Genomic DNA, 23,200 nt, shown 5'->3' on the forward strand with positions numbered 1-23,200 from the left:
GAGATTATTCAATGTGGGATGATGAGGGCAATGGAATTACAGTAGAAAGGGGCAAAAAGCTGTTAAATAGAAAAATTTCCCAACAATGAGGTTGGGTGTTAAGTTTAGTGTCTTTTGCTGTAAATCCAGTGATTTGAGCTATTGCTTTTTAATTTACTGATGAGTGCACATAAAATGTTTCAAATAGAGGTAGGAATGTGAAGATTGGTGCTGCAGTGGCTCTCTGGTTTTATGTCCCTTTGGCCTCTGTGGCTGCATCTGCAGGGTCCATCCAGCTTGGGTGGGACTCTCTGAACAGAGAGCAATGAATTGTCAGAAAAAGGCCTTTCCTGGCTTTTTCATCAAGTTAATATGATCAGGCTGAGAAGAGGTCACCTCTGTGTGTCATTGTCCTGCTGCAGGTCCTTGGCATTTCTGAAGATGAATACTCACACAGTCAGTGGCTGTGTTGCTTTGGTTCAGCAGTTTGGACTGCCTTGACTTTAAAGTAGGATCCAGGTCCTTACTTCCAGAACCAGCAATTGCAGAAATGAGTGTTGTTTTAAATGATATTTCCAGGATGCTGCTTTCATGCCTTCTGCCAGGTGTCTGTGATCTGCATTTCATGGCAGCTACATTCCTACCTCTGCCACTGAATTGCATTTTTAACAACCTTTACATGAGTCTGGGCTGCTGTATGAATTGACTGGTTATTTTCTCTACTGATGTTAATAATATCTTAATAAATGCAAAACATGTTTTGGAAATTCCAGACTTCAGTTGCAGCTGAATCTTTCTTCGCCTTCAAGCTGAAGATCTATTTTAACTGAAGTGGTGGCTTGAAGGTTTTCTTTCCCACCTGCTTATAATACCAAGTCCTGGGAGGAGGGTTGTCTTCATCATTTTCTACCTTGTTGATAGTTTAAAGCAAATCTTTTACATTATCTAAGATGTATATTTGCCAGTATAAACTGTGGTAGCGCCCTATTTTTTCCTTGTGGCTGGGAATAATAAATAAGGTGTTAGAGGCAGTGCCCTGTGGGCTGTGCTTGTGGGTCAGTTTTGTCCCTGCTCTTGGGGACTGTGCTCAGCCTCGTGGGGTCTGGAGCTGGGGGAGATGAGGCAGGTGCTGAGTGATGTAGGGAGATGCTTGAGCCTTGTGTGTGCAAAGGAGAGGATCAGTGTGTGTGTGTAGGGTAGGGATGGGTGCCTTTAAAGGCATTGGGATAGCGTATTCTCTTGGTATTGTGTATTTCAGAGCAAAGGCTTATTGACTCAGGTACATGAAATAGTGATGCCTCCAAGCAGGATTTCCTTTGGGAGCAGTCACGTGAAAGGGCAGAGGGGAGATGACTGAAATTGAAACCTTCAGACCCTGCTGAATTACTTTTTCATTTTTTTTAAATGGGACTGAATTACTGAAGGAACATTTACTCCTACCCAGGTCTGTAACTGCTGTGTCCCTCTGTAGGATAGATGTGAGATGAGGTGTGGCAGGGGTAAGGTGCTGCACATGGCATGAGAATTGCTGTGGCTGGAACTGCTGTGTCTGCTGGGCATGGAGCAGATGTTCTTGTTCAAAATATGGTGGCTGTTGACTGCTTTTCTTCTGGATTGTTGTACAGAATCTCCCAGCTGTAAATTAAATGGATAGCCACAGAATTACATGTCAGCATCATTGTTTATAAACTGCTTTCCTCAAAGGAAGGATCTGGTGTGAGAGGTGCCCAGTGTCTGAGGTGGTGTTTGCCAGGGTCGGTGTTGGACAGCAGCTGATGGTTGGCTGACAAACAGGCAATCTTATGGGGGGCAGGTTTTCCCAGACTGGAATTTTTTCAGGTTTTCTGGTAAAAGTTTTTGTTTGTGCATTTTTTGGTTTGGGTTTTTTTATGGAGAGACTTCTAACACAATGTCAGAATGCAAATACCAAGATGGTCCTCAAAGAAGTTTGTCCTAGGCAGGCTTAAGAAGCTTCAGGCTCAAAGTAGTTTCTCTGAAGAGACTGCTAGAGGATTTCTTGATCTGCTAAAGTATGTTGACTTATTTTCTGGCTGTAGGCTGCCTTGTGTGAGAACTATCACATGGCCATTTTTCAGAGCTTGGCTGTGTGTTTGCAATTTTGCCACAGTAGCATGAAAGTGTGCATAATCTCTGTGTTCAGTCCCACTAAGGGATGGCCCTAGCACATTCCTTATCAAATTATAAATACAAAAACACCAATTTTTGTCTGATAGCAAATGCCCTATAGCGTATTTATAACAATTCTCCATATTATATTCAGTGTGTGGGGATCTGTGCTCATTCCTCACAGATCCTCTGTTTTTCTCGTATTTTTATGCCCAGAGATTGACCAGGAAAAGCTTTCAGTATTCTAATTCCTGAATATGTTGTTTGAGAAGTGCCTTGTGGCAGTGAATCATTGCTAATGGCTGCCAAGCTGCTGCAGACCTCATTGCACAATGCCATTAGTAGTCAAAGAACTCTTTACAACCAAGCAAAGATTTTACAAGGTGCAGTAGTTTTCATCATTATTACTCTGTTAATTGTGTTGCACTTACTAACAGAGTATTGTTTCTTCTTTCCTCTGTGAAGTAAAAGAAATGTGATGAAGAGTAGGTTGTTATCCTTGCCTGTACCATGAAGGGGAGCAATGAAATATTGATGGCAATGCTGATGTCTGAGCACAGAGGAGTTTACTGCCATGACCTTCTGCTACCTGGACTGCAGCTCCAGATGGGGATTCACATTCGATGAGCATGTGGCACATCTCACTTCCAGCAGCACGCAAGCTCTTCATCTTCTTGACAAGGCAGAGCAGGATTCAGCTGTTTCTCCTGCACTTCAGTGGTTTTGCCTGTGGAGAAAGACAGAAAATTGTTTGCACACTCTTCCAGCCTGTCCTGGTCTTCCTGCAGGTTGGCTCTTCCTTCCCAAGTGTGCACTTCCCCACTCAGTTTGGTGTCCCCAGCAAATGTTGTCAGGCTGCACCTCTCCACCACTGTGTTCAGAATACACAATTCTGGAAGCTTTTCCTGATCAAGTCCAGTTGTACAGAGGTGGTTTGAGGAGTGAAAAAGTGCATGCTCGGGCTGGGCTGAGAGAAACCCACTGGGTTCACAGATCCATCAGATTCTGCATGGTCAGGATTCCAAACAGACCAAAATAAGGTATCAAAATATATAATTTTAAAAATCTTGATGCTTAGTCACCCCATCTCTTGCATGTTTAACTTCTCCTTCATGTGGTTTCTGTGTGCAGAACAGGAGCCAAAACAGTTCTTTTAAATTGTGTCATACAATTGTCTTTTTTGCCCCTGAGACTGTTCAAGTGGAAGGAGCAGAGCATGGCTGGAATTTATAACCTGTGACTCTCTTCACTGAAAACTGTAATTTTCAAAGCAAATCTCTGCAAGGGGACCATGTTACTGTGACTTCTCATGCAGTATAAATAATGTTCTTTTCAGTTTACATCAAACAGAGCAGGCCATTGCTTCCTGATCCAGTGGAAGCTCTGGTAATTGCTTCTGTAGGTTCCATTTATAGATCAGACTTCTATGACTAAATTTAATTACTTACAGCTGAATCCAGTGGAAGTAATAAGTTCAAAATAACCTCTGTCATGCTGCTGTGAAAGCAGCATGTTCCCAGAAGAAGGCACTTCCTAATTGTTTCATTTTTCAGGAGAAGTTTTTAACTTTCACCTATTCATTGTCTGGTTAAGTGAAAAATGGAGCTTTGCAGGACTCTCCCGCTCAAAGCTGTGGGCTGTGATGAGGCTCCTGTCTTGCCATTTCCAGTTGTAGTGAGTCACAAATAGGTGACTGCAGGAGCTTTTGTTAGACCCAGTGTGGTGGTTGTCATCTTGCACAGTGGTGTCCTTGAGCTGTGACACCCTGATTGGAAGAATATTTGGAGATGTGTGATGAGAAAGAACAGATGCCTTGAAAGATTGTCATATAATGAGAGAAAAGCTTGGAATTATTTACTGAAGTGTTAACAAAGACCTAAAGGATGACGTTCTTGTTTTTCACTTAATTAGGCAATAATTGAATGAAAGACTGCTTAACTGATCTGCAGAAAAAATTGCTGCAGGACAGTGTAGGGACAGTGACACTGGTGCAGTTGTGGCAGTTGTACCTTTGTTTATGTCTCTTTTTCTATCCCACTGGATACAGACTATCTCAGACCTGCATTTTCTGATGTTCATATGGTCTGTTAGCATGATTGATCTGTGGCTGGCTGTCTTTTTCCTGTTGCATATGCATGAGTGCACACACGTGCTCACTTAAGTGAATTTGATTTCTTCATTCCTTGTCTTTTGCCTTTGTCTGGCACGTTGTCATTTAAATGACCAGTTCTTTCCAGACTCGTAAGTGTCACTTCCCATTTCGTTTTGAAACATTTCCCCTGCCTTTTTAGCACCCAGGTGTTTTCTGACTGTATTCAGTTACTGATAATCACCAGTGCACAAATCCCACTGTATAAGTGATGATACCAAGAGCCTTTGAAAAGTTTATTGTATTTTACAAATAAGGAATGGACATAATTAATGCCTCAGGAAATTTACTGTAATTTAATCTAGACTCTTTCATTTAAATGATATTTTTAAGAGAAAATAAAAAAATATATTTTTGTGAAAGCCAAAAGAATATGTGCCAATGTAGTTGTATTGCATTTAATTTTTTTGCCTCAAATAATCTGATACATTACAAAATTCCTGTCAGCATAGGTGGAAAGGGGAATTCCTTGGTGACTGCTTGCCTTTTCCACAGGGAAAGCTACAGGCATGCAGCTCTGCTTCTGAATACTGCTCCTTCTTCCTAGGGAGATGCTCAGGGGAATAGCTCAGCTGGGAAGGATTCCTCTGTCATTTAAAGGATGAACTAGGAGGTAATTACTCATGCTGCCAGGTCAGTCAGTATTGATGGGGGCTGTTTCAGGATATTAGTATGTGGGAAAGTCTTTGATGGTTGAGAATTGATTTAAATCCTACAAGCTTTGTTGTGTGTGACCTGCTTGTGTGTTCATATTATCTAAAGCAGATTTCTAGGAAAGCAGATTGCCCAGACAGATTGAGCTGTGCTCTCTGATCCCATCATGGGTGGTTGGGTGTGGCAACTGTGGAATTCCAGTTGGAAATGCAGGGATTTTTACTCACTGCCATGCAGTTATTGATTAAACAGGCTGGGTATGGATTGCTGCACAGGTACCTGCCTAGCAGTGAATGCTAAAAATGTGAAAAAATAACACTAAACCAATAAAATCTGAGTGCACTGGCAAGCTCCAAACGATGTCTGGGCAAAGGCTGTGCAGTGTTCATCCCCTGCTCTGCTGAGCAAGTGGTTTTCAGTGGCACAGAGCTGTGGCTGGGGGCTTTGAGACACTACAGACAGGTGAGCCTGTGGATCTGAGCTGGATGAGCCTGAGCCTGGGTGACAGGGTGGCAGATGCCAGCCTGAAGCCAGCACAGGAGAGCTCCCTGGTCTCTTGTGCTGAGGAGCAGCACTGGGGCAAGCTGGTGCTGGGCAGCACTAAAGCAGGTTCACAACCTGTGGGACCTCATGCACAGGGCATGACTGAGGACTCTACACATTTTTATCTGAGCTTAGTGTTTGGAAGGGTGAGTGGGTTGAGTTTTCATCACCTCTTCCCTCTGGACCCTGTTCTTTAGTCTGTTCAGACCCATTCAAGTGTCTTGAAGCGTGCTGTGAGTGAACAGCTGATGACCCAGTACTGACATGGAGATAAATTATTCAGTGTGTCTTATTTGGGAATTCAAAGCTTCATGATGAAACCTACAAAACTGTATTATGCCTCTGACATTCTGAGATTTCATCACTGTATCTTCAATTATTCACTAAGCCTGCTTGTTCTCCTCCCGGCGCTCTGACAGGGCTGCAGGCCGGTGGCAAGCAGCAGGCAGTGCTTTCTTCTCTTTGTTCTCCTGCTTGCTCTTGGTACCTTGTGGGGGAGACTTGCCTGGTGCTTACTGTATTAAACCTCTCATCCAAAGTTCAAATTTGTACAATTCACAGGCAGGGAAGAGGCTACAGCCATCCCTATTGCTGGGGCTTTCTCAGCGAGCTGTAATTATTGTGAGCTTTCTCCTTCCCTAGAGACAGAGTTTTCACTGTGGCTGCATTTACCCTGCACGAATGCCACAGCTGAACAGCCATGACCTGGCTGTCAGAACGTCCTCTGGGAAATGCCAAAAGAGGCCAGTGGAAGAGGAAGTTGCAGGAAATGCTTAAGGAAGGGTTTGTCCCCGGGGGCACAGCTGAGGAGGTCTGTGCCAGTGGTGCCTGCCTGGTGCTCGAGGTTCTGCCCATGCCCAGGGGCTCCTGGCTGGAGCGGAGCTGTTCCCATGGGGTGTTGTGTTGCAGAATGCTGAACAGATCCTCAGTACTATAAGCCTCAAGCTGTTGGTTTTGTAGGGGCAGTTGCTGTGTCTGTTAGTCAGAAGAGAATTAACACACCAGATTCTGCTGCTGAGCAGCTCCAGTGAACTGGGACTCCCGTGGTCCTGGAGCAGGGCACTGCTTGGTTTTCTCCTCCAGCATTCCTGAGCTGTGCCTCTGGAAGTGCAGGATCTCTCTTGGCTTAGCATGACCCCTCATATTTGTACTTCTACCACCTGGCACCTGCCTGCATCAGAGTCCAGATGTAGTGATTTCCCATTAGCTGGAAGGAACTGTCACACATCAAACATTTCTCTTTGGTTTGGGGCTCTCTGTAGCTATATCTGCATGATTTGCAGTTTCTGTGCAGCCCTGATAACTTTCTCAGGAGTCCAGGCTTGAGCTCTACAGGCAGGCAAGCCCTGGTCTTGTGAGAATCCCTTCTGCTGAGTGTATCCTAACAGAGCCATGCCCCAGTATCTGCTGTGTGGAAATTTTAGTCTGTGGTGGATAATTTTAGAAAAGAGAACTGAAATTGATACTATGAACTCATCGGCTGACGAAGGAGAAATTTTCCTGTGGATGTTCAGAAAAATGTCTTCATTTCTCCTGGGATTCCTGGGGGTGGAAAGTCTGAATCAAGGTTGGAGTCACCATACCAAGGCATGCCAAATACCTCAGAACTTAGAATATTTTCTTCCAAGCCAAGACCTTACACAAGTAATGGAGTTCACAGGATATGTGAGAAAGACCAGAACTTGTCTACATAGACAGCTTTTGCTTTCTTTGTCATCACTTGAATAATTTCAGCCAGATGAAGAACGGAGAGAGTGTATGAGGAGGGAACAGAGCCTGCCCTTTACTGGCTTGCCCTGGGCACAGAACTTAGGCATGGTTGTCATTAGAAAGCATGCAGCCTCTTAAATTCAGGTATGTTCTGTAATAAAATGCTCTCTCCTGCCTATTCCAGTTATTTGAATTAAGTACAGTTGTAACTTAAAGGTTACTTAAAGATAACTTTAAAGGCAAGTTAATGCTGGAATAAGAATTTCCAGGTGATGTTGCCTAGGGCAGCTTTGTGTCTGTTGAAGAGACAGAAAGTGCCTCTGCACAGGGGAGCTGCTCATGTCCTCCACAGAGAGAGCCTTGCTCCACAGACACATTCATTAATGAGAATAATAAGAAATTTGGCACTTTTATGGAACTGACACAAATTCAGTGAGTTCAATAGCAAAGCTGGAAATGCAGCCAGTACTCCTGCTGTTCTCCTGGCCTGTAGGAATAGAAGCTGCTAAGTAGCACTTGGAACCTCTGGTGCCATTTTCTGTATGATGAATAAAGGAAGGTAGATTACATTGTTTTCTGGTAGTCCAGTACAGGCAATGCAATGTTTTCTGTTCCTAGAGCACAGACCCTTGCTGGCAAGGGAGACTGTATTTTCCTGGAGTTGCAAAGCTGAGAAGATCTGGGTGCTTGCTGAGAAGGGCAGGGTGCTCTTCCACTGCTGTTCTGTCCCTTTTCTGAAGGCACAAGTGGATCGGTCTGATGGGTTGTTCATCTTGTGGCTGGTGCAAGCAGCCATGTGAAAACCCCGGGGATCATGGTGAAAACCAGCTCTTTGTGTTGGTTACCACTGCCTCAGGTTGGTGCTGATGTGTGTGAGAGGGAGCAGTCCCCAGTCCTTTGCTGTTCTGCCCTCAGTAGGGCTCCATTGTTTGAAGGATTTTACGGTGTATTAGAAAATGAAAATCGCTATTTTTGGACTTGGCTCTTGCAACTTGCAACCCCACTGAAGAATGACACCTATTCTGGAGTCCATCCAGATACTGTTCTAACAGCAAAACAGAGAAGTGGTAGGGCAACTAAAATAAAGCAGATGTTTAGCAGGGAAATAATTTACAATTGGCCAGTTTGATGGTACCTCTTGACCCTTTCAGGGCTGTTCAATAAAACTAGCAGTTTCCATAGCAACTACTAAATTACTTGGTGCTTCAGAGATCTGTGATAAAGGAGGCGAATCATTGTAGGGAAACATGGTGTTGATGTTTTTCCCCTTTGCATTACAAGAGTAATGATCTGGCAAAACTTGCTAAATGGGACGCCCCTGCTGAAGAATTTTTCCCACGTTCACTTGGGCCAAAGAGATTTATATATTTAGTACTTTTGCAAATTTGATTTTTCCCCTCTCCCCTGTCATCAGCTTTGTCCTTGGCAGGCGGAGCTGGCTGGGTGCTGGCAGGGTGAGCCAAGAGGCAGGAGGTGTCTGCAGTAGGTGTGTGCTGGGCTCCTCTGTCACAGCCCCTCTGAGCATCAGCTGCTCCTCCAGGGAATATGGACCAGCTCCCTGCTGCGGGTACACTGCAGCCCCCACCTGACTCACTGCTAACCTGTGCTCTAACTGCTGTGAATTTCATCTTTTGTCTTCTGCTCTGCTCTCCTGGGGATTGTGCTGCTCGGATTTTTTCCTACTTCACCGGTGGGAAAGGATGTACCTTAAGATCAAGGCAGTCTTGAGAATGGACCCATGGAGATGGGTGATAAGGAAGTGGCTTTGGGGCTTGTTTTCCACAAACTCCAGTGTAATTCTGGTGGCTCTCAGAGTGCATTTCACTTTTCTGAGTGTTTGATTGCATGCGGAGTGTTGCTCTTGTGGAGTCTGTCTGTGTTGGAAAAACTGTGTTAAAATCCTGAAATGCCAGTTTAAAATATTGCACTTCACTCATTCTTGTTACACACAAATCACCATTTGCTGATCAAAGTTTATCTGACTTCCAGCAGTTACAGAGGTTTTGAGTCATCTGGGTGAGTACCTTCACCAGAGTTGTTAAAGGGTTGTTAAATTACCTCTGCTATATCTTGTCTTGGTGCAGACAAGAGTGTTTCCAAAACAACCCTAAATGCTTTTCAGATTCACAGCAATCCAACAGCAGCTAAGACCAGGAGGAGGTAGGATAATTGGGATTTTATGGATGGAGAGTGAAGCCAAGAGGGCTCAGTATTGGGGTCCAGAGCAAGAGTACCTGGACTAGGAAAAAGAACTAAATTTACAATTTAGATCATGGTACAGTGCTGAAAGTCAACAAAGCACCAGGTAATAATGGTGTTCAAGCCCTGCATTTGCCCCAGGCTTCCCTGGGAAGCCATTAGGTGTCAACTAATCCATTTAGTTAAGTTTTGTATAATTCAGTATCTGTTAAATATCTAATAATGTTACAAAGACTGGTGTTACTTCTGAGCAAGATGAAAAGTGGCCTATAAGTTTTGTATAATTCTGTATCTGTTAAATATCTAATAATATGTTACAAAGACTGGTGTTACTTCTGAGCAAGATGAAAAGTGGCCTATCTTTTCTTCTGCCGTTCTGAAAGAAGCTGTTTGGCCAAAAATTGTCCCAAACTGTCCCTGTCCTCCTTGTGGAGGAGCTGTAGCAGATGCTGCAGTGCTGTGCCTGTTGGCCTCAGGCAGAGGAGGCTGGTTCTGTTTTCCTGCTGCTGTGCTTGGGCACTGACAGGTTGGTTGTTACTCCTCCAGAGCACTTTCCTCCCTCCACTCATAGCTGATTCTTGTTAAGTGGTGGTTAAGAGTTGTAGCTGATAAAGACAGGAAGATTGCCTGCTGGCACCTGCTGTTGGGAAGGAGAGGGATGTCCTCTGAAGAGGAGTTCCAGGATGTAGCTGCTGTTCCTAGAGTAAGCCTGAAGCATGTGAGAAAGGAGCAACTAGGAAAAGCTCTGTGAGAAGCTGGGCTGTTTACTTCAACTAAATAAACAAATGTTTGACTCTTTATTTACTGATTAAATTTGATTTATTCCGGGTGGGCAAGTGAGCTGTGCACAGAATCCCATTAGCAGGTAGTGGAAGCACAGTTAATAAGAATGATTAAATGCTCTTTGGATAAAGCCAGGCAACGTATTTTACACACACACACCCATCTTGTTTTTCTCTATATGCTCCATGGGTCTTAGAGGAACTTCCCATTTCTAAGTAGTGTAGTTCTGTAAGAGGCATCTTGGAAACAGGTAGAAGATAAAAAAACAAAGCTGCAGAGACAACAAATCTGTTGTGCTGATTCTCCAGGGCAGGCTGACAGCTGTGGTTCAGGTGTCAGCCAGATGTAGGACTGTGAAGGAAAAGTGTTACCTGGGGTGCAACCTTAATTTTGGGAAAGCAGGAATTCAGCTCGTGTGGTCAGCAGCAGTATTTATGCATGTGCTACATGTGTTCTGAATTAAAGTGCAGTCTTCCCTCTCCTCACATTCCTGAAATCCCACAGCAGAGATTTGTCCGTATTTTTCTCTAAAATTTGGCTGTAAAACAGTCACAAGGGGAGAGGATGGATCCAACCTGGTGCTTGGCCCTGAGAAGCCGTGGCAGCTGTTCACACATTGCCTCCCTTCTGCTGGTCCCTTGCAGGCTCTGGTCAGCCGTGGGCACAGCTGGCACGGGCAGCCCTGAGGGGCAGCAGCTCTGGCTGCACAAGAGGTGTTGTGCACACTGAGAACAGGCATTCAGTGCATCAGAGATTGTTCCTGCTGGTTTTGGCATCTTCTCCTGATCTGGCAAACCAAGGGAGCGTTATGGAAGAAGCATTTTCTGTGTGCTTGCCTTTCCTGCCCCCATGGCCGACTGTCCAGGAGCTGAAGCTGACAGCAGCACGAGGGTGGCTTGAGTTTCCTCCCCTGTGTACAATGGCAGCCTTTGTTTAAGACCAAGGTGCTTTTTCTCAAGTTTTCCATGTTTGTTTGACAGGAATTTTCTGCTGCAAGTTCTTCTGGTGCTGTTCCAGTTTTGTTCCTCTGTCTCTGTTATCCAGTTAATGTTGGCCAGCATTGTGCCATGTCTGTGAGCCTGTGGGGTGAGGGTTGGTGGCAGAGGGACCAGGTGAGCCTGGCAGGGCAGGGTGGCCTGTGATGGCAGTGGGATCCCTGCAGAAAGGGGGGATGCAGGGGGAGGCACAGGAGCTCCTGAGCAGGGAGGGGAGATCCCAAATGTAGAATCTGTTGCTGCATTCCTTGTAGGCAGGACCTTGACTTGGTTTTATGTGGCAAAATCTTAGGGAACTTAAAGGTGCCATTCATGATTTACATGCTGTGTCTTTGTACTGTATTTTTATCTTTATTGCATATTTCTTATTAATTATAAACCAGTTACTGTTGTCTGAAACAGTTCTTGCATATTGATATCAGAAGATTTAATAAAAATTTCAGCTCTCCTCTTGATATTGGTTGTTCAGTTATGACATTTGCATTCTAATCCTGTTTCAGATTGCACAGGGAAATCTAGTATTCAGGGTCTAGATGGGATCTCAAATGATGAGGATCAAAAAAGCTAATAAGCATGTTTATTTGTGTTCCCTAGACACTGCAGCCATCAGTCCAGTGGCAGCTCTTAGTAGGACAGACATTTTCCTTTTCCATTAGATGGGCTGTAATAAACACAGGTGGAAAATGCTGGTGTGTACAGAAGCTACATGGGTCAATAAATTGGGCAGAAAACAAGACTTGTGCTTAGAATTGCAGAGGGGCTGTGCCTGCCCAGGCAGTGCTGACTGTGCTGTGGCCTGGCCCCACAGAACTGCCCTGGCCAAGGGGCAGGGCTGTCTCTGTGCTCTTCTCATGCTCATACAAGATTGGCAGAATTATGTTGAGGGTAAGAAAAGCAGTTAAAAACTTTATTCCAACCATGAAAACATGGAACGTTCTGAAGAGCATGGGGCAAGGAGGCAAGTCTGCAAAAATGGGTGGCAAAACCTGAATGGGGTAGGAAGACTTATTCCCCTTTGGGTGCTGTGCTGGGAGTGATGCCACTTCACCTGGCTGGGTCTGTCCTGAGGCCAGCAGTGTGAGCAGCATCTGTGTTTTGCATGCCTCCTAAGTCTCAAGTGCCAAATATATTTCACCAGTTAATTAATTAGAGTAACTTATTTTTGCTTCCAGAATATCAACAGTGCTTTCAAAGGTGTTATGGATGAAAAGCTCTGTCTATTCCTTGTCCTCCCTCCTTCCCTTGGCTGTATGAAATTGGGTAAGTGGGCAGAAGCTGAGCCTGTTGTGCAGAAGGCTGAGCCCGCCTGGCTGTGTGAGCCTGCACTGCTGTTTGATTCTCAGAGATGCGTGGGAATGCTCACTGAACAGCCTCTCCAACGTAGAATCAGGGACTTGATGAGATTGGCAGCTTTGTAGAGCTGCTTTGGACTCTAATCCTCTTCCTTTCCCAAAGGATTCCTGCTGGCAAGAGCTGCTCTCCCTGTCCTTCTGCAGGCAGTGGTGTGCTGGGCAGAGCTCAGGCTGGAGGGGTGGGTGCAGGTGCTGGAAGCCCTGACATGCTGGGCTCTGGAGGTGGGAACAGCACAGCTGTGTCCATCCTGCTAAAACAAGGACAGGAGAAAATAATTCTCATTGAGGGAGATGCATCTGGTGCCAAATTCCAGCTGAGAATGAGGCTTTCTTCTTGCACAGTGCCTTGTTCCTGGAAAGTGTGGTGCAGAGACTGCAAAAATGAAAGAGATGGTTCCAGCTGTCTGTATTGAGACAATGAGAATGCAGAGAGCCAGGTTAGAAAACACCTGCTGTTTTCTGTCTTGTCTTTAGTGAAACATTGTCTCTCTCCTTGCTTTAATCTTCTTAAAAGGAATTGATAGTTTTTTCTTACTTGAGATCACTGGAAAATTAATGTAAGTGTTACTGTAGAGTGAGCACTGTAGTATCTTCACATAATGTGATTTAAAATTTAAAGCTCTCTCAGCAGGGGAAGGCTCTGTCTGTGTCGGGACCAGGAGCTGCTCCTTGGCTCATTCCTTCAGCTGCAGCTGCTGGCTCCCTGCCTTCCCTTTTCCTCTCCTCTTCCAAAGGGTGATTCTCACCATTTCCTCTTTGCAGACTTTTCCCCTTGATACAGTGTCTTCATTCCAATGCTAAACTAACTTGTGGGTGCCTCTTGGGGAGGAAATAGGTAAAGTGAATGCTTTTTATTTATTTAGTTAAAGGTCCATGGGGAACACAATGTGCAGGGAGCATTCTTGTGTATGCTGGAAACTGGAAGAGGAAGGAAGGAAGGGTTTTTTGCAGGAGAAAAATAGGCCAAAATTGTACTTTCTGCTATGATTAATAGGGTTCTCTTTTGGGCTTTGAATATTGTGTTTGTATTCAAATTAAGCAGTTTCCAGGGGCACTTCCAGGAATAGATGTGGGGAGCGGATAAAAGCGCTTTCCATAAAGGATGTTCAGAATGTGCGGAACTGAACTGGATGTTCGTGGGTCTTGTCTCCTCCTGTCACCTGGAGCCTGTGTGTCCCCTCCATGTGCAGGGTTCAGAGGATGTGGTTTCTCATTTCTCAGCGTTCAGGATGTGCCAGTGAAGCACAAGGTGCTGAAGATGCCCACGCAGCACACGGAGCTGGGTGCTGGTGGCTGTGTGTCCGTGCCCACCTTCTGCTGTCCTGGACCAAGCAGCCTTGTGGGCTGGGAAGGTCCCAGTCAGAGTCATGCTGTGGCCAACTCCCCCTCTCATCAGGCAGTAAAGAAAGCAATTAGATGGTAATTCTGCAAAAACAAGACTTAATAGTGTACAGCATGATTTAGGTGACAGTTCACACTCTGCTGGGAGGACTTGTGCTTGGTGGCTGCTGCATGTTGTTAGTTCTTTGTATTTTCTTTGATTTAAAGCTTCATGCTTGTAATCTAGTTAACAATGAATTGGGTTTCCACTACAGTGGCTTGTTTTGTTCAATAAGAACACATTTATACTAAAGGTTAATGAAAAGCATTTTCCTTTCATTGAATTCATTAAAAGGGGTTCTACAATCAAGACTTACTAATGGAAAAGAGATTAAATATTCATGTCTCTAAATTTCTCACATCATTTCTGATTTTTCTTAATCTCTGCTTTCCTGGATTGGAGTCCAAAAGTGCCTGAATGCTCTAATGAGTTCAAAAATTAATTAAAGATTTCTCCTGTTTAAGTAAAAAGACTTCCCAGATGTATACCTAATGTATCTTGAGTGCAGATCTCTCTGCTATTACAGACCAAGAGAGAGTGATGAGGTCCTAGCCAAGAGAGCCAATCTCAAGGAACAGTATTGGTTCCTAAAGCACTTTTAAATAATGCAAATAATGCTTAATCCTCTTTGTTTGTGCTATTGAAATAGGTTTGAATGAATTCAAAATGCAGCAAAATTTGCATTTGAAAGGTATTAGCTGGGCATGAAGATAAAACCTGAGTAATAGGCATCAAAGGTGCTTAAAGATTCAAGACCTTTTTATAACACAGTGTCCAGATGTGTGTCCTACAAATACCTGAGTACTTTGTAAATACTAGATTGTGTTTTCTATGATCTTTTTCCCAGTATCTCCCAGGCAGCTCTGGATACCCTTTGGGCCAGGACTTTGCCTGTGCTCATTGTGTGAGCAGAGTGTGTTTCTGAAGTTCCTGCTTTGTGTGTAGGCTCCTGGTGTGCCAGTGTGTGCAGATTTGGGAGCTCTGTTTGGGAGTGCATTGCAGCTGCATATTGATGTTGCTGATGTAGAAATGGAAATACATGGTGATAGGAGATACAAGTTACTTTGAAGGTATTGCATGTTCCCATAAATGGTTTCCTAGAAAATTAAGAAATGAAAAAAAAAATAAAACATCTTGTAAACCGTTTCAGAATGATGAGTGTCTTGCTTTAGTCTAAGAAGCTTGTATAGATCAGTGCAAACGTGTGTGTGTTGTGTATATAGTGCACTTAGCAAGTGGGGCAGTGCTGGACAGTGTCTGCCTCAGTGGATGTGAGTGGAGAAAGAAGGCTCAGCTCCTGGCTGCATCTTTGTGTTGTGCTTCATTGCAGCTTGAGCTTGCAGTACATTTTGGGCCCTACTGGTGCTGGATGTTGATATTGGACTCGTTGGCAAGAGCTGATGAGAGAGAAACTGGGTTCTGTGCTGTGTGAGCTGAGACTGGAAAGGAGGGTCTTGAGAAAAGCATCTGGTTATAAGTAGTTAAGAAATAGTATTTGGCCAAGTCCAAGGGGAAAGCTTTGCCTTACTCTAAGTGACCAACCCTTGTCCCCAGAACAGTTCAGAGGCCTTGCTAAAGCTCAAAAGGTGATCACAGTGAGGGGGTGCACGCTGCTGGGGTTCACAGACCGCACTGCAGTGATTGTAGCCACGCGACCAGAGAAACCCGAGTGCCATGGTGTGGCCTTTTATCCACCAGCACGAGGCCAGGAGCTGCTGTTTGTGCCTGTTTGTGCTGCTCAGTGATGGGCCTTGTGTTCTCTGTTCCTGCAGGCATACTTCCGTCAGGGCGTGGCCCTGCAGTACCTGGGACGCCATGCGGATGCGCTGGCCGCCTTCGCCTCGGGGCTGGCGCAGGATCCCAAGAGCCTTCAGCTTCTGGTCGGCATGGTCGAGGCCGCCATGAAGTCTCCCATGCGAGGTAAGCACACGGGGGTTCTCAGATCTCACCTGCTGCTGAGCTAGCCAGAGCTGGGAGCTTTAATCCCAGAATCTGAGGACAGGGGAAAGACACCTGAAGGGAAAGATTTCAAGATTTGGCTTCTCTGCTGAGTCAGGAGAATGCCAAGTATGGAGCCTGAAGTTACAGGAGGAACAAAAAAACTATCTTTCTGGTTAAGTGGGACAGTAAGATGGTGTTATCCAGCTTGAGAGGCACTGGAGATGAGTCAAACTGGGTTTTTACAGCAGTTCCCATGGAGTCCTTGTTCGTTTTTCCTTTCTCCAGTATCAGTGCAGGCAGAGGTGTGTGCTGCTGTGGCGCTAGCTGTGTTGTTACTGGAACAACTTCCCACAATGTTTAGGTTGGGAGCAGCACATCTGAAATGCCCCAGGCCAGTGTTTGCCCCAGAAGAGCACATCAGCAGCTTTTCTGTGGTACTGCTGTCTCTGAAAACAGAGCACTCCAGAAGGCAAAAAGGCTGCTCTGCTAATTCGCTTCTGTTCAAGCAGTGTTTGCAGTCACAGAGACCTTGAAGCCATATGAGCTGTGCAGTGTTTTGCCTCTCTTTCATCGTGTCCCCGTTTCCAAGATTTTTTTCTCTAGAGGAAGGGGGTTGTCTCCTCCTAGCTCTGTGTCTCTTCCAGGCTTTGTGCTGCAGTGCCCTAATGTTGTTAGGCAGGAGGGAACATGGCAATTGTCCTCCTCAGCAGATGGTGCTGGGAGCCACAGGGCTTAGGAGCCAAGGAGCACTGAAATGAAAAAATACCCTTGTTGGTATTTGCTTTTTTACAGTGTTTTTCTCCATCCTCTACAATGAATTCATCTGGAAGTTTCTGTCCTATACAGCAGTTACCTGGTGAATACAATTTGATTTGCTACCCAAAGGTACTAAGGCTGCTGCTTAGAATGCAGGCTATATGGTATTCTGTGGGAGCATCCCCAAATTTGGCAGGATGATCTCTGGCTGACTGCCCTGCAGCTGTGCATCAACTGTGCTCCCTGCTGCACTTAGACAAATCGAAGCACTGGGGCAGGTCTAGTGCTATTGTGCCACATGAACACTGTCTCCAGCAGAAAGGAGCAGCTTCTTTCTGCAGTTTTGGTCACCTCTCTTAGCACACATCATGTCCTTGGGTATCTGGACAGGCACAGACTTTGCAGACATTCATCTGAAGGTTTGTGCTGAAAGAGCAAAAACTCCAGTGCTCTCAGACACTGCAGATGGCCCATTTCCAGTTTGCTACAAAATTCCACAGATATCTTCTGTATTCCTTCTGCCATTAGGCCAGACTTCAGAGCTCAGTATGAGGCTGCTCTATGCTGCTCTAAACTCTATTTTTATGCTGCCTTCCTGAAGTGCTTTCTGCAAGGCAGACAGCAGCTTGCCAGGTGATCTGTCTTGATGTGCCAGATCTTAGATGGTACCTTTGAGCCCCAAGCTCCCTTAATGAATCTTTGTTGAATTTGGAATGTCTGGCCTTTAACTCATGTATCATCTGTTTACAAAAAAATCAAGATGAGTTGTGAAGGTATTCCTGATGCAAATATCATGATTGGCTGAGTACCTCTGTCTTCGGTTTTGCTCTTCAGAGTCCCTGGAGCCCACCTACCAACAACTGCAGAAGATGAAGCTGGACAAGAGCCCCTTTGTTGTGGTGTCTGTGATTGGCCAGGAGCTCCTGACTGCAGGCCACCACGGGGCCTCTGTGGTGGTGCTGGAGGCTGCCCTGAAGATTGGCACTTGCAGCCTGAAGCTGCGGGGGTCGGTGTTCTCTGCACTGAGCAGCGCGTACTGGTCCCTCGGGAACACGGAGAAAAGCACTGGATACATGCAGCAGGACTTGGACGTAGCCAAGAGTTTAGGTAAGAATGCTCCTTTCACTCCTGGAGTGCTGGGTGGGGACTGGTGAAACAAAGCGAGAGCTAGGTTAGTGATCAGCATCTCTCTCGAATGCTCAGGTTGCTGTGGGTTTTCACAAGCTGCTAAATCCCATCTGAAGCTTCTGAAATGTGCAGGCTGCAGGTTTGTGCATCCCTGTTAACCTGCCTGTGTGAAGGGGCAGATGATCAGTGGGTGTGCTAAGGTTTTCCAGGGTCTTCTAATTACCTGATGTCATGTATGTGAGAGTTGCTCTTATTCCCTGTGTTGACTTGGGCTCAAAACCTTACATGAGTCTCAAATGAAGCCATCTGCTTTTCCAAATATTTGATGGACAAAAGTACTCACTCTGAGATTCTGGGGCAGTAGCCAGGGAAGGAACAAATCAGTAGTGAAACAATAATGAACAAAGAGTGTTTAAAAATAAACGAATTCAAAAATCCCTCTTGAGTTCAGTATGTTCTGCACAACAGTGAGAGCATTTGGCTGTGTGGGGTGCTGTAGGAGAGCAGACAGGTGTGAGACAAAGCCCTGGCTGCCCAAAGGCTTGAGCCAGGACTGTTCACTGAGAGCATAGGGACTGCTCTCGTGGTGGTTGTCGGTGTACTTTGAACATCTGAGCTGAACTGTGCTGCAGAACTGCTTTCTGGAGAAAGCTGGCATGCTCTGTGCTTATTCTAGGCTTTGGCCATTGTCTGACCTTCACCATGTCAAGCAAGGAATAAACAGGGAGGAATGGAAGATTGCCAGGTGTTAGGCCACAGAAGAAATAAAACAATTCTAAAAATAAGATTGATGGCTACTGTAGAAGTTTGAGGGCCAGCAAAGAGGGAAGTTTGGCTGTGTATTAAACATAAAGATGAGTTTGTTCTTATGCTGGTTCTCACACCAGAGCTTCACTTGTACCCCATGTTTCAGTCTTTCCACTGGATGCTTCTAGCAGTGCCTGTATTAGCTAATCTTTGTTTTGTTTGCATGTGACACAGGTGACCAGACAGGAGAATGCCGAGCTCATGGAAATCTGGGCTCTGCATTCTTCTCCAAAGGAAATTACCGGGAAGCCCTTACTAACCACAGACATCAGCTGGTGCTTGCCATGAAGCTCAAGGACAGAGAGGTAGGAAGCTTTTTTAACAGTCAAAGCTAGTAGTCTGCATGGTTTTCCAGAGAGATCAAAATGATTTGACTGTCTGCCCTGTTTTACCCCAAGAATTTAGGAGCTGTGACTTCTTCTCCTGGATGTCCACTTGCCTTTTGTTAAGGAAAGTCTTTGTACCAGTAGATATGATGAGTGTGAGGGGCAGGGTGCTTGGGTTGTCCATTTGCCTCCCCCATCTCTGGGCTCTGAGCAGGTATCTTTGTACCAGTAGATATGATAAGTGAGTGTGAGGGGCAGGATGCTTGGGTTGTCCATTTGCCTCCCCCATCTCTGGGCTCTGAGCAGGTCCTTTTGCCTCCCTCTCCCTCACCATCTGTGTTCCTACAGCACAGAGGCTCTGGGCTCCAGGGGCAGGAGCTGCTGCTGGGTCAGTGTCAGTACCACGTTGCTGCAGCTGAGCCCTCGCTGTCCTCAGCACATTTCCCAGTGTTACAGGTGCTGCTGACCTGGACTCTGCTAAACTGCACCCTAACTTGTGCCTTTTCCTGCCAAGAAATGGGCAAGATCCCTGTCCCCAGTGTTTGCATAAAATAAACTTAGTCTAAACGCCAGTGAGAGCAAAAAGAACCCATGCAAACCTGAAAACAAATTGTGCAGGATCTGCTTTGCCTTGACCATTCAATTATGCTGGGCTCCCTGCCAGTGCAGGGAAGTGGGCTGCATGGACTGAGGAGGCTGTCCCGAGGCATTTCTGCTGAAAGTTCACTGTAAGGACAGAATCATATTTTAGTGCACAGATATAAAACCTATCCCCTGCTCCAGGGATTCCCCTCTACTGTGAGTGGGAAAATGGAGACTGATGATTGCATGACAGCAGAGCAGGTGAGAATTCATGTAAGCACTAGTGGTTTTGGGGGAGATCTAAAAGCTGAGGAAGATCAATTTCCCATTGGCAAGTTGTGGAAAAAATCTGCTAGAATTTGCTGAATGCTTTACGGCTTTACTAACTTGGTAAGTTAAATATCAAGTAAGCCTTGGAAAAATGCACCTTTCAGTAGGTCGTGGAAGGACTGTGGCTGGGGGAGGGACTTCCTAGACATTTTCTTGATTATTTTACCAGCTGGAAAACCTTCTGAATAACTCCTGATTTCCTTGTTTCTGTTCATGAAGAGCAGAAAAGCTGTTACTTGTCATTGGAGTTTTCTTGATCAGGGTCCCTGTTGCTGCTGTCAGAGTGACCTGTGTGGCTGCTGCTCTTCCGTGGGGTTTCTTGCCCCATGGAGCATCCCCATGGGTTTCATCCCCTGTTGTGGGGCATGGAGGCAGCAGCAGGGGAGTTGATGTCTGGCAAGAGCACAGCAGCCCCAGGCTGACCTGGGATGTGGGGCTGGAGCATTTTGCCTGGTCTTCAGCCCATTGATTTAAACAGATCTCACTGAGGGGAGTCCAGGGAATGAGGGCTAATGGTAATAGTCCTTAGTTCATGACACATCTGGGCACATAATTAACAGTTATTGACAACAAATGACTACTTGGTTTAGCAAGAAAGCTGAGCTTCTTGGATTTCCTGTAGGATGTAACCACAGGAAATTAATTTGGCGCTTTCTGATGACATCATCTTGACCACAGAGCTTCCTCTGAACAAAAAGCTGTTTTTCTTGGCCTCCTTTGCAGACATTTTTATAATGCAAATGTTATAAAGTTGCAGTAGGGCTGATGTGAATTCCAGCAGAAGGGAATTTGGTGTGTGACTGTAATGAGGTAATTGTTTTACCCCTGACTGTACAGAGAATTGGCAGAAAAGGTAAAAAGTGCTCCTTTGTACAGGATACTGCTGTCTTTGGAGGGGCTGTTGGGTTCTGAGGCTGATGGAACAAATGTTTGCTGGGTAGTGCTGCCCATAAATGGAGGAGGATGTTGCAGAGGGTCTGTTTGGAGCATTCAGGTCTGTCCTCCCCCATGCAGGAGAAGGGAGCTGTCAGCTGAGCAGGAAAGCATCTCAGCTGCTCACAGAGACTCAAGATTTTACATATTTTTCTTCCTTAGCACAGGGAGTCTGTGCAGCTCCTGTTACAAACACAGGCTATGTGTCCAGGCAGACCATTTTCTCTTTCAGTCAATGTGGGTAAAGTTAGAGCTGTTTTGCTGTACTTGTGTCCAGAGAGAGCACGGGGCAGGTGTTGCTGGGATTTGCCATACCTGTAGTGTCTCTAAGAGGGAATTTGGGGGCTTGAACACAAGTGTGGGTTTGGTCTGTGCAGGTGAGGGAGAAGAATGGTTCTTAGTGAGGTGCTGGGAGGGGCACCATGAAACAGCCATCTCAGGTAAGGAATGGGTTGGATTTTTTTACCAGCTTCAGTAGCTGGTTGGGAAATTCAAATGAGCTAGGTCTGTAGTTACACTTGTCCCTGCTTCAGCCACGTCACTGTGGCAGGGTGGGCAACACTCATTGTGTGGCCCCATGGCAGCAGTACAAAGTGTAGCCATCCCATCCTGAGTGAGGAGGGTGCTCACAGCCCATCTGAGCTCAGAGGGAACACATGGCCAGTGGGCTGCAGGACCCCGGCTCAGGGCCTGTGTGCATCTCAGGAGCTGATCTTTGGGCATCTCTCTTGGCACCAGCTCCAACTAAGGCCCTGCAATTCATGCAGAGGTGGAAAATAAAACTTTCCTGGGCTGGTGGGGCCCCTGGTTTTGTCTTTTCGTCTCTCATTCAGAGCCAGCTGCAGGCTGTTGGAGCTCACCCACTCCTGTCCTGCAGGAAGGAACTGCTGCCTGTGCAGGGGTAATTGCCACTGAGCAAGAACAAGAAGCTCCACTGTGAGCAGACCTGGCTGCAGCAGACTGAAATGTAATCTTTAGTTCCTTGCTGATTGATAAAGATGGATAAAGAGACACAGCCCTGTCCTAGAGCAGCAGCAGCCTCATGTTCTTGTGACATGTGTTGTGCTCTTTGTATGAAATGTCAGCACTACTGTCCAGCAGTTCACTTGCCAAGGAAATCCCATTCTGGTAGCTTGGGCTGCTGCTCTTTTTTTCCAGTCTCTGCTTATTGCTCATGAAAGTGCTGGGAGTTGTACAAAGAGAGGTTCCCCAAAGCAGCAGCCAAGGTGCTGGAATGTGCCAGAGGAGGAGTGGCAGATGATGTTAGCAGGGAAGACTGCATCACATTATTTTAGCTTGTTGTCTTTTTCTTGTCACAAAAGCTGGCTCTGATGAGCAGCGGAAGCTTGCAGCCTGTTTCTCCTCAGAATGGTCTAAGGGCTGCAGTTACACCAGCCCATAATGCAGGTGCTGAGTGTTATGTCTGTACTCTATTTCTGAATTAATTGCTTTGGTTTTAGCACCAGGTAGCCTAATCTTCTGGAAACCATCAGGTAACTCATGTAGGTAGGGTGTGTTGATGCCATATCACAAGCTGTGATTTAGACAAGGATTATGCAGCTGATGAGCTATGCCAGGATCAGAGGAAAGAATGGAATCAAAATGCAAATGTGAAATCTTTCAATGCCTGTAACACTAGTCCCCTGTGTCCCTTTTCATTGCTAGCTCAGGTGTCCAGAACTATGTTGTTTTAGGAATTCTGTAAGGCCAGAGTGCCAGTGTAGAGCCAGTGATGTGTGATTTCTAGGGACAGGTTGGGGTGGCCCTTCTTGATGACCATTTTGAAGGCCCTGTGTTCCTTCCAGACCATTTCATTTAGAGAAGTAACACTTGAGTTTTGGAGCTATGAGTGGCTGACAAGGAGAAATGGACAGGAAAGGGAAAGCTGTGGAGCCCCTTCTTGGGTCCAGTGTCCAAACCCTCACAAAGGCTGTGCTTGAATCCTGCCCTAGAGGCCATGGACACCACAGGAACCCTCAGTCTAATAGCTCCCTTCTCTCCTGGGCCCTCAGACGCCTTCGATTACAGCCCCGCTGTTCAGAAATAGCAGGGCAGTATGGCAAGATCATAAACTAACCATCATGAAATGAGGGCTTGTGCTGCCAGCGTGGAGCTCTTGGGAAGGATGCTGCTGCCAGAAAGCCACTGGGTGCTGGCAGCCCCTCTATGCTGGCTGGCAGGCATGCTCTGAGCTGAGCTGAGCCTTTCCCTGGGGTGCAGCATCTCTGTTCACCATGCAGGAGTGAACAGAAGTGTTGGGTGAGAAAGAGGATTGTCTGCAGCCCTGAATTCTCCCTAGGGCTGGCATGAAGGTGCAGCTGAGCACTTTCTGGTGCCCCTTTTCTCAGGGGTGTGGCTGAGGGAAGGGCAGAGAGCTGACAGACTGTGTCAGTACTGTCTTGCCCCTGGGTTGATCATGATGACCAACAGCTTGCAGCAATCATTCCTGGCCTGGTTTTGAAGGGATTTCCTCCCACCTCCCTCTGGAAGCAGCTGTTCGTGGAAGGAAAAGGTGCAGAACTGCT

At 46.0% G+C, this 23,200-nt stretch overlaps 1 protein-coding gene across 3 annotated transcripts in view; it reads left to right on the forward strand.

The window, feature by feature from the left end:
- The window catches only part of TTC28 (tetratricopeptide repeat domain 28), a 102,499-nt gene that overhangs the window by 39,116 nt on the left and 40,183 nt on the right, over positions 1-23,200 (forward strand). For all 3 annotated transcript variants that reach the window (XM_039724378.1, XM_039724379.1, XM_039724381.1), the window contains exons 2-4: positions 15,645-15,792; positions 17,404-17,676; positions 18,679-18,809. In XM_039724378.1, coding sequence (XP_039580312.1) covers positions 15,645-15,792; positions 17,404-17,676; positions 18,679-18,809 — 552 coding nt within the window. The remainder of the gene's footprint in view (positions 1-15,644; positions 15,793-17,403; positions 17,677-18,678; positions 18,810-23,200) is intronic.

The sequence above is a fragment of the Passer montanus genome, unplaced genomic scaffold, assembly GCF_014805655.1.
Source record: "Passer montanus isolate IOZ18808 unplaced genomic scaffold, ASM1480565v1 scaffold53, whole genome shotgun sequence".
Lineage (NCBI taxonomy): Eukaryota > Metazoa > Chordata > Aves > Passeriformes > Passeridae > Passer > Passer montanus.